The sequence below is a fragment of the Rhinoderma darwinii genome, chromosome 5 (assembly GCF_050947455.1).
Source record: "Rhinoderma darwinii isolate aRhiDar2 chromosome 5, aRhiDar2.hap1, whole genome shotgun sequence".
In the NCBI taxonomy this organism is placed as follows: Eukaryota; Metazoa; Chordata; class Amphibia; order Anura; family Rhinodermatidae; genus Rhinoderma; species Rhinoderma darwinii.
Window position 1 is genome coordinate 256,794,431 of NC_134691.1, and position 16,146 is coordinate 256,810,576.

The 16,146-nt window shown below is 38.6% G+C and overlaps 1 protein-coding gene across 3 annotated transcripts in view; it reads right to left on the reverse strand.

Annotated features, from left to right (window-relative positions):
* The window catches only part of TPK1 (thiamin pyrophosphokinase 1), a 682,711-nt gene that overhangs the window by 321,259 nt on the left and 345,306 nt on the right, over window positions 1-16,146 (reverse strand). For all 3 annotated transcript variants that reach the window (XR_012847973.1, XR_012847974.1, XM_075828584.1), the window contains exon 5: window positions 2,502-2,574. Coding sequence is in view for 1 of the 3 variants with exons in the window: in XM_075828584.1 (XP_075684699.1) it covers window positions 2,502-2,574 (73 nt within the window). In the remaining 2 variants the exon portion in view is untranslated. The remainder of the gene's footprint in view (window positions 1-2,501; window positions 2,575-16,146) is intronic.

A 16,146-nucleotide genomic window follows, 5' to 3' on the forward strand; every position in this document is an offset into this window, starting at 1 on the left:
GAAGCAAGACTGGATTACAAGTGAAAATCTCAGTCTATTTATAATATACATATCTAATATTTGTGCTATTAGACTGCAGCATAAATTTTAAAACACAGACCGGTGTGTGGGTGTGTGTGTGTGTTACATTATTTTTCTTCCTCTCTGTCAGACTGCCAGCGAGGGCAAAGACACAACTGATGTTCGCTGTGACAGGCTGTCACAGCTATCACATGACCGGAGACCACACGGAGTGGTTGAAGCTCCGTCATACAGCTGTCTCAAGGCAACTGTATCATGGAGCTCCTTACCGTTGGTGTGCAAGCGCCGCTGGGAGGAGCAATGTGATCACTGTGACAGGCTGTCACAGCAATCACATGACTTGAGACCGGGTCTCCGAGTGAAAGCTCCGTGACATCAGCTGTAGGCGCGTAAGTGCCGCTATTAGGAGCATTATGATAGGTTGTCACAACGATCACATGACTGGAGACGGCGGAAAGCTCCATAACACAGCTGTCTGTAGACAGCTGTATCACTGAGCTAAAGACCAGGTAACTCTGCAGGACGTTCCGTAACGTCCTTATAAATTTAATTGCAGACTACCCGGATGTTTATAGTCTATGGGTGGTCCGCAACTGGTTAACATGTACCATCTAAATTCACATCTCCTCTGACATTTTAAAGAATGAAATTACGTAATGTTCTCAGGTTATCAGTACATAATGGGAAACATGCATCTGCAAATACCCAAGGACTGATATAGTTGATACTTTAGTAACTATCATTGAATTGAAATGTCAACACCAATTACATTTTGATATGTATGTACTTGCCATGTTATTTTTTCTGTTTTAGGGAGCCAGAAGTAAAAGTGTAAAAACATGCAGTCAGTGTATCTTGGCTGAGCGAGCAATATATTGTAACAGTATATTCTCCAGCTCCTTGAATGGCACTTTGGGAGGATGTTCACGAAGCGTAACTAAACATACCATTTATTTGTGAGTGCCTGTAACACGTTATAAATATAAAAATTTCCTCACCTCGGAACAAGCTCTCTCGATTGGTATCTTTTGGCGCAATATGTATTATATTACTTTTTGTATTTTTAGACAACATTATAGGGGTTGTTTGATTAAGATTACCTACTTTTAAATACCTTATTAAGAAATTCTTATTTAGTAGAATGGAGTGCCCTATTCAGCACCCTCATCTATTAGCCAAAGTTGAAAATGGCCACAAAGAGCAACTCTTGCTGTGGAGGACCAGGCATGTTCGTGCACTACACATACAGTCCATTGGTTATTAAGGGCACTGTGTCTCCTGTGGCCGTGCTGCAGGGAAATTTAACAATTTTGCGTTTTCCCACAGATTACAGTTAATTGCTGTGGGACCCAGCAGTGTGACACCCTGTGATCAGCTTATCAAGGGACCCTTCTAACAAAAATGTACAGAATTATTTGTAATGTAGTTCTAATTTCCCTAGAACCACATATGAATATTAATAATAAAGCCAAGAGAGCATGATCTGCTTTTAGGGGTTCATTTTTGATAAGCACTCTCTAGAAAGACTCCCCTGGTGAATCCAATAAAGAAGTAAAAGTCTTACAGAGACTATCGCTGCCTGGATGCAAGATCATGCTACCATTGCTGTAATAGGAAAAAAGTGCTTTTACTTCAAAAAGACCCCCATTGCAGGTGTGTGGCTGCAGTACCCTTAGACAACACATAGCATTTTTGAACATTTATTCTGAAACACCTGCCAAGCATCAGTCATGCAAACGTGTGTATGTATATATATATAAATAAATAAATAAATAAATATAAAATTATATTTTGGTGCTAGGGCCTCAATACTTTTAAAGGTTTGTATGTACTTTACCAACATCCATGATGAGCAAATCACTATTCTCTAGTGTATTAGAATTTTGCATGCATTTACCTCAAAATTAAAAATCAACTAACTACCTGTTCCAGGAATGAGCTCTAAAAATACAAGATGAGGCACATATCCCCTCTAATTCACCTTGCATCTACATACAAAGTAAACTATGAAAAACTAAGAACAAAAAAAACCCCACAAAGAAATGAATATATGATCAGGAGCCTCCATGTCAGAGTGTTGTCCTGAAACTTCAAGAAAGCAGAAAGGAAAAAAAAATGGTTAAAACCTTTAGACCATAAATTGTATACAAAAAATAGATAAATACCGTAAAAAGAGGTATTATATTATGGGCGGAAAATGAGTACTTATTAAAGTGAAGACCTGATCTCAACATTTATTTGTCTGTCTAGTGGCTGAAAGGAATGACACGGCCGTGGCGTTTTGTGCCAAAAACAGTTGTAGCCAAGTAGTGTCTCTCGTCCATTCAGGCTGGCAGGCACCACATTTGCAACACAATGAGCATATGATGCATATTTTTAAATGACACCTGCCAAGCGCAATACTATAAGCATGTCTGGTGACGGATCCCCTTAAAAAATTGGCGCAACCATAAAAAATAAAAAAAACAAGTATACAGCACCTTTTTTTTGTACAGTTCCTTCACCAAAGGCTGTATGGAATCAAAGTCTCCACTTATAAAGTCTGGCAAGTACCTAAACAGGAATCACAAAAAATATTTTTAGGCTAATATACATAAAAATATTGTACTGTATATTATATGTATATTAAAACTATATATAATATATTATAATAAATATTATATATAATAATATATATATATATTATAATATATATTACTGTATGTTATATATCAGAAACATTCCTTTAAAGGGGTTGGTTCACCACAGATATTGGGAGTCCTATCACTAGGATTGCTAGAACGAGGTGACAGTGGTGCCCGGAAAGCAACTTTGTCTATTGTTAGCTCCAGTTAGTTTTTTTCCTGGGCAGCCTCATGAATGACCATTGCCCATAGTGGCCGCTGGGAAAAAGGTAGAGTAGAGCCGACAGGAGACAAAGTGGTACATTGCTGTCAGATTAATGGAGCCGATTAATTGAGCTGCTGGTTGTTAATGGAAAAATAAAACAAAAATTACATTTTAGTAAAATATTACAGTTGAAATGTAAATAAACATCGACATTAACATGGAGACTTATATAACTTTGTAAATACTTTTGCTCTACTGTTTTTGCAGCAATTTCAAGTTATTTCATGTTATGTTCTCCATTCATAGATATACGGATGTAGCCCTCTTTATCTTGACTCTGATAACTGCAGTGTGATATCACACAGAAAAAGTCATTGAAAAGTCATTGAAAAAGTCAAGATAAAGGAGTGTATTTAAGGAATTAAAAGTCAAGATAAAAATTGCTACATCTATAGATGCTTTCATTATTATATGACCTCATAATTCTGCTGGTTTCGCTTTTTCTAGGCAGCAGTTTAGCTCCATTTTGCAGTCTGACAGTATTGTTATGAAGTGTGTAACAATTAGCTCAGCTACCACAATTCATTGTGTGTGGAGGAAACATGTTTCAGACATCAATATAGGAAAGGGTTCTTTACAGTTAGAATGGTCAAGCTATAGTATGCCCTACCCCAAGAGGTAGTATTGGCAGATACTATGTCAGCATTTAACAAAAGGCTAGATGATTATTTACTGACAAATGGCATAGAGGGTTATAATTAATCATGCAATGAATGACGGGTAATTTATTGAGAAACGTTGAACTTGATGGACCTGTGTCTTTTTTCAACCTATGTAACAGAATACCAGCAGAATTCTGAATTTACTTTACTGTCTAAACAGCCAATAAAACATCATATAGTTAAAATGTGAACGATTAAAAGCAAACGATTTACAAAGTAACTTAAAATTTTATAAAGACTTAATCTGTTGAATATTGGAAAAAAGAGTCACTGCTCTGATACGGGAAGCCCAAAAACAGCTCCCTGTCCTACGAAAATATCCCTACGTGTCTCATCCAGCTTAGACTCTTCAGGGCAATCATTTTTGTTGTAGAAAAGCCAGATGTGCAGCTGGACAAAGAGACCTATGGTGGGTAAAGACTAATATGCAAAAAAAAAAATACCATTCATAAAGATCCAACTCCATCCCTCAAGATAAACTAACACCAAGTAGCCAATACTGATGAGTGTTTCTCCCGGGATATTCCCTCACCCATAAAACACTCGCAAAGGGCGATTCACAAAAGTCTCACGCACGGAGTCTCCCTAATACGTACTAATAGCTAGACAATTTTCTTTTTCTAAAATATTTAAAACTACATTTGAAATCCTATTTGTTTTAAGGCTCCTTTTCAATTGTCTGTGATTCTACAGTTTATCATTTCAGAATTTGTCAGCTCTTAGGTCCGAATTGTTATTTACCACTTGTTTCAGTGTAGTGTTTTTTGTTTCAAAGCTAAACACAGGAAAATAAATGGATAAATAAAACATGCTTAGGTGATAATGGATTAGTCACCTCCAAAACATACATTTTCGATTATAGCTACTGTAACATTTAAACCGTTTTTGTGCTCACGCTATTTGAACATCTTGGTCCAGTTCCTGGAAGCTACTGCTGGCAACTCACTTTATATTCAGTACATACTGTATAAAGATAAGCCCATGAGCATAGCAAAAGTCTTTGTGTACACTGTGCGTATTCCCACTTTCCATTTAGCTAATCAGTCTAAAAAAGTTAAAAAAAAAACATGAGGCAGCCAAATATCAGCTACTTAAAATCACAAACCCCACTTATGTCCTATCACTTTATGTTTCAAGGATGGAAGAAGAAGAACAAGTGAGTGATGTGCTGCATTGAACTTTCAAAGTAAAAGACCCTGTTTCAATTAACAGCTGACTATGTCAGGGAGCTTGCCTGATTTTCATGACAGAAAATTACAGGTTGTGCGTCTTTCAATTACAGAGAATTGTCAGATGAGCCACATATTCTGATTACTGAATCCATTGAACAACAGGCTCATTTCATGCTTTTGTATACATGTATCACATAAGAACTACAGCAATTACTGGATATAAACTTACAGGGTGCAGAAAGCACAAACTTCTCTGTCATTTCGGAGAAGAGTTTATTATAAAGTGGATGACAGTTGATAGTACACAAATGAAATGATGGTTTAGTTTTTTCCTCATTTATATATTTTCTATATCATTTTTTAACTTGAAACTTTTATATATAAAGTTTAAAGTTAAAAAAATATATAGAAAATATATAAATGACGAAAAAACAATACCATCATTTCATTTGTGTACTATCAACTGTATATATCTATATATTTTGTTTAACTTTAAACATATATATATATATAGGGAAAAGAGGAGACATGGAGGGAGTAGTGAGGAAGGGGAAATCAGGCATTTTAAAGGGTGCGTAGATTCAACAGAATTGCCATGAGGTGGATGTACTCTAGCCGTTTGAACCGTATTTGGGCAAACCCAACCTGAGCATTAGCTAGATTTGATGGGAGCTTTATGTTGATCATGTATTACAAGATTTTGCGCTTAACAAGGACAAGGAATGGTTGCTTCTATGCTTCCACGGCCAGAAAAATATATAATACTGAAGTGTGGGTAACATGATAGTTCTAATCATCTGGTAGATATCTTTTGGTTTTTTTAAGAAATCATAGTTGAATACATACCTAATCAATTTCTGAGCATTAAAAAAAAAAAAAGAAAAAGTTTAAAAATATGACATAAAACAACAATTTGATCTTCATTTTCATAGATCTAAACCAATGACTTCTCAAATTTAATTAATCAGCCCTGTAAATCTTATGAAACATGAAAAACATTAGTCAATCACTTATGAATTACGAATGATCGCCATGAAAATGAAACTGCTTTATATTCAATACAGCATTATAGTAAACCAGTATTTTAATATTAAGATAAAAAACTTAAATACAATAGAAAATAAAAAAAACAAATAAAGTTCCAATGGGTTTTAATATTAGAAGGGAAAGTATGTCAGGATTAAGGAGAAATAAGTAATTGCCGTGCATTGAAAAACACTATCAGGGGGATTTCAATTAAAAGACAACAAGCCATACGTTTAATTAGAATGGGGAAGCATTTCAAAGCCTACAGTATTTACATAAATAAGATGTAATCCTTATTAACCTGCAGAGAGCATAATGGGCAATCCACCAATGTCCTGTAGAATACTAATGCATTCATTTTCTCTTTACACATTCCATTTGGGAACTATTAACAGTAATGTTCACACATACCAATCACTTTAAAGAAATAATGTTAGTATTTTATATTAACTAGTTGAATACTTAGATGTAGCACAAACGTGTAAACTTACAAATGTTGTAATAAAAGTATAGAACTGTTAGCACTCTTAAAACAATGTGAATATACTGAAGCAAGATCTATCTAAACATTTTTGAATATACTATTGCCACTGTTATCAAAGCACAATAAGTATACTAATGCAAGAGCTATAAAACGAAAGCAATATAAAATATATTGCATTTATTGTTGCGCCATAATATTAAAACCATCTGCCTAATATTGTGTAGGTCTTCCTCGTGCTTCCAAAACAGTTCTATAGCATGGACTCTACAAGACCCCTTAAGGTGTCCTGTGGTATCTGGCACCAAGACGTTAGCTTCATGTTATGCCTGCGGTCGCTGATCGCCGTTATCTCCTACTCACTGGCAGAACACTCTGAGCTTGCCGGCGTCGCCCTCCCCAGAGATGCCAGCACACGCAGCGGCAGAAATTGTCCTTACCCAATCCCAGCGCACAATGGACTTTTACTCCTTGTCTGAGCGTTGTTGTGTCTACCCATGTTTGTTCTGCAAATGATTCCTTAGCTGTATCCAGTTTTCCCGTATCCAGTAATTGTGTTTAGTTCCAGTGCGAAGTCTAGCGTCAGAGTCGAGTTCACCATCTGTGCCCGGTGCACGTGCCGGCCTGTGGGCCCAGACGACTACGCTACTTCTGTGTCAAGTTTCTGCCAAGTCTTCTATCCAGGTACTCTTGTCCTAAAGACTATGTTTGGCTAGCTGCTACTCCACTGCGGCGGATTGGCCCAGTGGGTCCACATATCCCACAGTCGTGACACTGCAGATCCTTTAAGTTCTGTACATTGCAAGGTGGGGCCTCCATGTATCAGACTTCGTTTTCCAGCACATCCCACAGATGCTCAATCTGATTGGGAGCTGGGGACAAGCCAAGTCAACACCTTGAAGTCTTTGTCGTGTTCCTCAAACCCTTCCTGAACATTTTTTACAAAAATGTCTCTGCCATTAATACCGTTATCATGAAGGGGTGTACTTAGACTGCTTGATACATTTTAAAGTAAAATCCACATGAAAGATAGGACCCAAGGTTTCTCAGCAAAACATTTCCCGCATCATCATATTGCTTCAGTCGGCTTGCCTTCTTGCCATAGTGCATCCTGGTGCCATATCTTTCCCAGGTAAGCGATGCACTGGCACCTGGCTGTCCACTTGATGTAAAGGAAACATAATTCATCAGGCCAGGCCACCTTCTTTCACTGCTCCACGATCCATTTCTATTGCTCACGTGCCGATTATAGGTGCTTTTGAAGGTTGACAGGGGTTAGCATGGGCAAACACTGCCCGCTCTGTGGCTACGTAGCAAGCTGTGATGCACTGTATGTCCTGACACCTTTCTATCATAACCAGCACAGACCTTTTCATCAATTTGTCCTACAGTAGCTCTTCTATGAGATCGGACCAGATGGGCTAGCCTTTGCTTGCCACACACATCAATGAGACTCGGGTGACCATGACCACGTTGTCTATTCACTAGTCATATTTCCTACTTTGTAAAGGGACACAATTCATTATGGTAGAATTATGTACTAAATCACTACCTTCATTTGTTCCTGTACTACTTTCAGGTTACAGAATGTAACATACTAAATGAAAAATAAAAACATAATGGAGAAAAAATTTAAGCAGCACAGTAAAGCAACATATGTGAATTTATGTGAAAGATACTATCAAATATTGCCTGGAAGAAGAGCTATTCTAAATGGCTGCATGTCACATACAGGGATTGAGCAATCATGCTCAGAATATCAGTCTGTAGCACCTCAAAGCTGCATTGCTGGAGAAGATGAAAGTGCTCAACAAGATGAAGTGCTGTGTTTACAAGCCTTTATGAAGCTTGGATTTACCGTGCACTTCAGTCAATAGAAGACCGAGTAGTGACAGATACTCTGCTTACCAAGCAGCCAGTGTAAATTAGAAAATGTTTTAAGTCAAATTAAATGCAATATATTTCCAAGATCCATGCTGCGGTGTTAAGTTCAGTAGAATATGTCTACATTTGTACTCATCAGGAATCAAATTAAATGTTTTAGTATATTTATAAACTTGACAAACTTTCAAATGTTAAAACCAAGGCCTTATTTACACGACAGGGTCTGAGTGTCTGCCAATAAAAACGTCAGTTTTGCATCCGTTCCGGGCTGTGTTGCCGTTTTTAACGGTCGATGTTGACCCGTTTTGCATCTGGTTTTTTTCCCTGTCCGTTATAAAATCGGATGAATTTCATTTGTAAATTTTTTGCCACACACTTCCCTCTGTAGATAATGCCACACACCGCCCTCTGTAGATACTGCCACAGCTCCCCTGTAGGTAGTGCCACACAGCACCCTGCAAGCAATGTCACACAGCCCTCCTTGTAGGTAGTGCCACACAGACCCCCTGTAAGCAATGCCACACAGCTCCCCTGTAGGTAATGCCAGACAGCCCCCTGTAGGTAATGCCACACAGCCCCCTGTAAGCAATGCCACACAGCCCCCCTGTAAGCAATGCCACACAGCCCCCTATAGGTAATGCCACCCAGCCCCCCTGTAGGCAATGCCACACAGCCCCCCTGTAGGTAGTGCTACACAGACCCCTTGTACATAGTCATCCCCCATAGATGGCACCTCCCCTACTTTCCATATATGGACAGTGAAGTGAGGGACTTCTGGATCGAAATCCCCGGCCACAGCGGTGGGGATTCCGCTCCAGCAGAAGTCCCTGACATCACTGTGTCCATATATGGACACAGTGACGTCAGGGACTTCTGCTGGAGTGGAATCCCCAATCCCCGGCCACAGCATTGCTGATGCTGTGGCCGGGGATTCCGCTCCTACAGGGAGCAAAAAAAATACCCTCCTCCTCACATGCACTTTGCACTGTGAGGAGGAGTGAGAGCGAGCGACGGAAGACACGGCCATCACTTGGAGCACATTCAAGTGATGGCCGTGTATTACCCGGCGCCATAGATTTCTATGAGAGCCGGGCGGCCAGGAGAACGGCCGAAAATAGGGCATGTGCCATTTTTTGACGGCCGGGTTTCCCGGGCCGTCAAAAAAATCGGTCGTGTGAATAGCCCTATTATGGGTCTATTGTTCCTACTGCAGCCGTGTGACGTCCGTTTTTTGAGCATAAGGGCTTACTGAACTTTTAATAGCATTGCTGTAAATGTTCCTTTTTATTTATTTTCTGGCACTACAAAGCAACAAGACAACAAAACTAGAAGAACTATCAATGCATATTGCTAAGATACTTGAAACATATCACAGCTAACAAACGGTGCATAGAAAGAAGAGGCCGATGATAGCGACACATAGTTTAGGACTTGTGTACATGATGATTGCTGCCACGTGCGGCTTGAAGAACTTTTAGTTAAATGGAGCCTTATGTTTCTGCATAGCCTAGCCTTAGGAGTACAGTGGTCCCTCAAGTTACAATGGCCTCTGGTTACAATATTCTACACTTACAATGGCCTTACAATACATTCAACTTACAATGCTATAGGCAGTGGCGTTCTTTGGTGCATGTGATTGGTAGGAATATCCAGCGAATCAGCACGGTCTGTGAATCAGTGTGTCACATTAGAGAAAAGTAGGCAATAAGTGGGTGCTGTATTAAGGTACGAATAAATAATTTTCCGTAGAGTTGAGGCGGTGCAGATTTTCCGTCCGAATTCTGCACTGAAAAGCTGTAATAATTCACAGTGCAACACAAAGATGGAGTTTTCAAAATTCTTTTGAAAAGGATTTGTTTCATTATTGTGTTGCCACATTCCAACAGCCATAACTTTTTTATTTTCCTTTAACGTAGCTGTATGGGGGTTCCTTTTTTGAAGATTGAGTTATGTTTTTCAATTTCATTGGCAGAATTTTGGGGTACATATAACTTATTGAACGAAAAATGGGGGAATGGAAAAATAACAGCAATTATGCCAATGTTTTTTGCAACTTAGATTTACGCCAATCACGATGCAGAATAAAGTCTTATCTTTATTCTATAAGTCGGTATGATTATGTCAATACCAAATACATATATTTTTTTATATTTTACTACTTTTTTTTAAATAATAGCACATTTTATAGAAAAAAAAAATAGTTTTTATGTCGCCACATTCCAAGAGCCAGAACTTTTTTTTTCTTTAATGTAGCCGTATGAGGTAGATATAGATTATTAACTCTATTTTCTTTTTGGGTAAAGATGGAAAAAAAGGCAATTCTGCCGTTGTTTTAAATATTTTTTTTTACGGTGTTCACCATGCGGTTTAAATAACAGGTTAACTTTATTATATGTGTCATTAAGATTGCGGCAATACCTTAAGGGTCAGTTCACAGGGTGGATTTTGCGTGGCAGCTCCCGCCGCAAAATCTGCTGCGGAATTATTTCTGCCGTCAGCAAGAATATTGCTCCTCTCATTGACTTCAATGGGAGGCTCGAGCGAAATCTACCCTAAGATCGAGCAGGATGCCGGTGTCCCGTTGTACACACACACACCAGAAGAGGACATCAATGCACAAGTGCGGGATTTTGTGTGCTGGGGCAAGGCGTGGAGCTGTCAATCAAAAGAAAGGAGGTGGGGTAAACTCGGAAAGACTTGACTCTTATGCTCATTATCATACGTTGTGGGAACACTAAAAAACTGAATACTAAAGCTACAGAGCCGACTAAGAAGACAATTATAGGTTATACAGAAATGATTTTTCATCCACTACCACCAGGTATTGCTAGTTTAATAGGTGAAATGCTGGTGACAGGTTCCCTTTAAACTTTATTGAATTTTTTTGCTTTTAGTCACACTAGGGAACTTCACAATGCGATCCCTTGATCGCTTATATAATGCCCTAGTATACTCAGTATGCCAAAGCATTATTACCGGTCAGTAGCAAACTGTCAATCACTGCGAGGTTCCAAGGGTGTTCATATGGGCACAGCTTACGTGCATGTGTGATCACTGTGATGTGCATCTACGTAATTTTGCCTTACCTAATGGGAGTCAGTAAGGTACATAGGAACCTTTGTTTGTTTATTTTCAGGGACTAAAATCCTGCCCTGGTCATGAGGGGATCATACAGGGGCTCAGTTCATTATTAAAAAAAACAGCTCTGTTAAGTGTACTATAGCTGTAGTGAGCCAGTTGTGTGATCATCACATGAACCAGACAGGATTTCATTCTCTGAATGTAAACAATAAAAGGTTTCCACTCTATGGCTACAAGTAAAGATCTCAAAAACTGTGATAAATTGATACACAAAGTATTTAAAAGAAATTGCAGAAATGTTCATTATACAATAAATAGCCTTTATTTGTTGAAACTGGAAAATCCCCTTTAAGCTAGTTTACAGGGTGCTCTGCTGCTTGGACCCTCAGTGATCAGCTGTGGTCTTCGGCGAAATACAGCATCAAGTGTTAAATTTCCCAGCAGACGAACAATAGGCAACCTGCAGCTTTCCACTGCGATAACAGCTGACCGCTAGGGTTTTCAGCTGCTGCACTTGTGGCAAATCGCTCATCACCAGCAAGCCCTCATTTAGACGGGACTACCCCTTTAATATGATCTCTATTACATATTAGAAGACAGCTAAGGACCCAATTTAAAGGGTAACTAAACTTTTAACAAACTTCTGACATGTCATATTTACATGTCAGAAGTTTTGTTTGGTGGGTGTTTGAGCACTGAGACCCCTACCGATCGCTAGAACAAAGCGGCAGAAGCACTCGGGTGAGCACTGAGCCGCTTGGTTTCTGACGCCTTTTCTCAGAAAGCCGATGTAGCGGTGTACGGGCTCAATAGAAAGTCTATGGGCCCTTACAACGCTACATCGGCTTTCCGAAAAAAACGATCAGAAACTAAGCAGCTGATCGCTCACACGAGCGCTTTTGCCGCTTCTTCCAAGGGACCGATGGGGGTCTCAGTTCTCGGACCCCCACCTTTCAAAACTTCTGACATGTCAATATGACATGTCAGAAGTTTGTTGAAAGTTTAGTAACATTTTAAGTAATAGGGAACTACATTATTTGCATTACCCAAATCACTTCTTTACAGGCAAGAGCAATTCGTGTAACAGGGGAGGACAGTAGTAGGAAAACCAGAGATCCCACGTTTGCTCTCCTGGTGCGGTTAGTAAATAGTGTTAACAACCACTTTTATTCTATGAATTCAGCCAGAAGTGAGACTGTATACGTAAAGGGAAGTGTCCCCTTTCAATGGAGATGGAAGGAGGTATGGGTAGTATGTATGTATGTATGTATGTACCCTTACACAACACTTCCCTGGTCAACCCTTTCCCACCTGCCTGCACATTACCTGTACATCCCCTGGTACCTGTTTAACCCTTTCCCACCATTTACCTGCTATCCCCTGGTACACAGAAACCCATTCGTCTTGTTCCTCCTTATCACGTGTTAACCCTTTAGTTCACAGGGACAGTTATTGCTAGGATTGAGTGGGACAGAAACAGTGAGCATGTGTATTGTATTATAACGTAACTTCTATGTATGTTAGCTAAGTGGGTGGTGGCATGGATTATGATTGTGATATCTTGTTTATACTGTACCACGTGTAGTGTTCGTGTAATCAATACATATTAAGTTATGTGTATTGGGATGCACTGATACTATACTGTGATTACTTACTGTGTTTGGTGTATTTTATATCTAAGTGTGACTACTGTTTGTGTTAATAATTATTACATTTTATTTACTATGCAGTCGTATACACTTACTTATAATCAATATATACACTCCAAAAAGCATTTGTACTAAGGGCTGGGCACGGTTCACAACAGAAGCGTCCCACCATAATTTACCATATAGGCAGCTCCATATTGTATACCAAACACAGAAAAGAACGAAGAGCTTATAGTCAGATTATATATAAAAAGTAGAATTTATATGACACATATGACAACGTTTTTAAAATTGAACAAAAGGACAAGACCCTAGTATGAACATAGGAGCAATTACTGACATTTGCAAAATATTGTATATAGGTATATGGGCTATAAAACATATATAAACCCAAAAGGGGGGCAGGCTACCCTATTTCACAGTTAGTGAACCATATATATGTATGTTCAGTCAGTAGTAGAATATGAAAAAATAGGAGACTGATGATGGATCAAAGTGCTGTTTGAATCAAACCCCCGCCCGGGGTTCATGTGTAGGAGCGAGCACTGACTACTACCTTTCCTTGCTGTTATGGGTAAGCTATTGCTGTTTGATTCAAACAGCACTTTAGTCTCCCCTTTTTTCCTATTCTACTACTGACTGAACATACATATATATGGTTCACTAACTATGAAATAGGGTAGCCTGCCACCCTTTTGGGTTTATATATGTTTTATAGACCATATACCTATATACAATATTTTGCAAGTGTCAGTAATTGCTCCTATGTTCATACTAGGGTCTTGTCCTTTTGTTCAATTTTAAAACTTTGTTTGTCATATGTGTTAAATAAATTCTACTTTTTATATATAATCTGGCTATAAGCTCGTCGTTCTTTTCTGTGTTTGGTATACACTTACTAAGTAGGAAAGCAAGTAGACTAACGTTAATACAAGAGAAAGGTAGGGAACCTAGGCATAACCCTAGTGACCCTGATTATAAAGGAGGTAGTAATAGTGGGCGACACGAGTAAGTGAACCACGCTATCACACCAGCCCTCAAAACAGTTGTGTAGAGCGAAGGAGACTGTGGCAGTCCACCTGCTTGCTAAATTCAGGCAACTTGAAAAGGAAGTCATCTTGGGGAAGGTAGCAATATATTAGATGACTCTTCTGTAATAAGGTGAATGAAAAAGGTTCTCCAAACCCTAAGGGGTTTAAGATGTTGCAGCTGCTATAAAGTAGGTTGAACAGATATACTGTATATCAATAATTTTAGTGCTATTTAATCCCCAAAAATATTGCTATTGTGAACAAATAAAATGTGAACAAATAAAAATAATTATACCAGCAACGTGCCATGACAGAATTATAAATAAGATACGGCCTAATGTGCGACTTCTCTTTATAAATCTGAATTTACTTGTTGATTAACCCTTTTTTACTACTGCGGGAAGCAGCTTGGAAGCCCTTTGGCGCTGGACATATTAAGAATGATCACTGCATAACATTTTAACATTTTAATAACACGTTCTCCTCTGCAGCATAGCATTAGACATAATATAGTGGTGGCACATTGCACTGATTCTCCCCATATGCTGATCATTATCTTTATGTATCAGAAGTATAATTTAATACGTGTCCCTTGAGATGGTTACGATGGTATATATGCTGAGAAGTTCTTGTCATTTCATCTAGTTTCCCAGGAGGTATACACTAAAAAAAAAAAATGAATGAAATACTATAAAATTTATAGTGTCTGATGAAGTAAAAAGTTACAGGCCCAGATTTTCCCATGATCAGAAGAGAAGTGCATCATGTGCCATATACTTCACATCTTCTCCTTCATTACTATTTAATAACATAATAATACCTCTCCTTTGGTTTTAATTAACCTTTCCAAGAGAAGTGACCTTGGGCACCGATATACATTTCCGATTCTATTAGTCTGACAGGAAACATTTTATCTTATACGGATGTATAATGAATACAAAGGTAATTCAGAGTGCTGAGCTGGGTGGTATGAGGCTTATAAAGGAGTTATAACAAGTTACATAAGACAGCATTTCCAATGTAATCTGCAAATCTGGAAGGAAGATCTTTCCTTTGTTAATGATAGGTTCTGGATATGTAGAAGTAGGGGCCAACCTACTGATTGCTGATACAATTTTTACCCCCTAAGATGAAAATTTGACCCTTTATTTTGGTGCAGGTTTACACTATAATGTGCTCCGATGCCAGCTGACATTTTGGTAGATTTGCGGTTTACGAACTTAGCTGTTAACATATAACGTATTTAGAACGGGAAGTTGTTAAAATTGCGATTTACAACTGAGACAACTGAGACTAAGAGAGGGAGCAGGCCGCCGCCTGAGGCGAGATGCTCATCTTGCCTTATGGACACTGCGGCCCTGCCCACCATTATAGTCAAATAGGAATAAAGGCAAATTTACTTATAAAATAGTCAGAAAAATATGGTGTAACAGGATAAACGCATTATAAACAGTACCTGCATCTTACAGTCTGAATCCTAGGTAGATGAGTAGCCATACAGTATTTCCCATTTAATAAACATGAATGCAGCTGCTGTCCACTTTACAATTTCCCTTTGACTATTGGAGCTACTGCCCCACACAAGAAATTTAGTGCACAAAAGACCCTTTGTTTAAAGGGAAGGTGTCATGATTTTATTTATTTATTATCATATTGCTATGATATGATATTAACATAAATTTTATTTATTTGTGTTCTCATGTTCTACTTTTTACATTTTATTCTTACTTTTACTTCTCTATGGGGGCTGCCATTTTTTTTTTCATCTCTGTATGTGTCGCTAATAGACACATACAGAGATGGAATACGGAACATACAACCCCATAGAGAATGTGAACGGGAGCCGTTCCATTCTCTGAAGCGTACGCCGTCTGTGTGGGAACGGCGCATGCGCAACCCCTCCTTCTCCCGGCACTAGCCAGAAGAAGGGAGGGGTGATTGTGTGAGGACACTAGAGAGAGTGTGTCCACCCCAAATTTGCAGCATAAATCAATGAGGTTGCTTTACCACATTGACCATGCTGCAATTTTGGGAACTGCTCCCTCTAGTGGCCAGCACATGGAAATGTTATAAATTAGAGTCTAATTTATAATATTTCCTGACTTGTGAAAAATTAAAAAAATTATAACAATGTGTAATCACTTAAATAATAATTGTTTAACTAAAAAAAAATAAAAAAAATTTCTAGCGACACATTCCCTTTAACTGCAGCTACAGTCGTTAGGTGTCACAATTCACATTAGCTGGTGG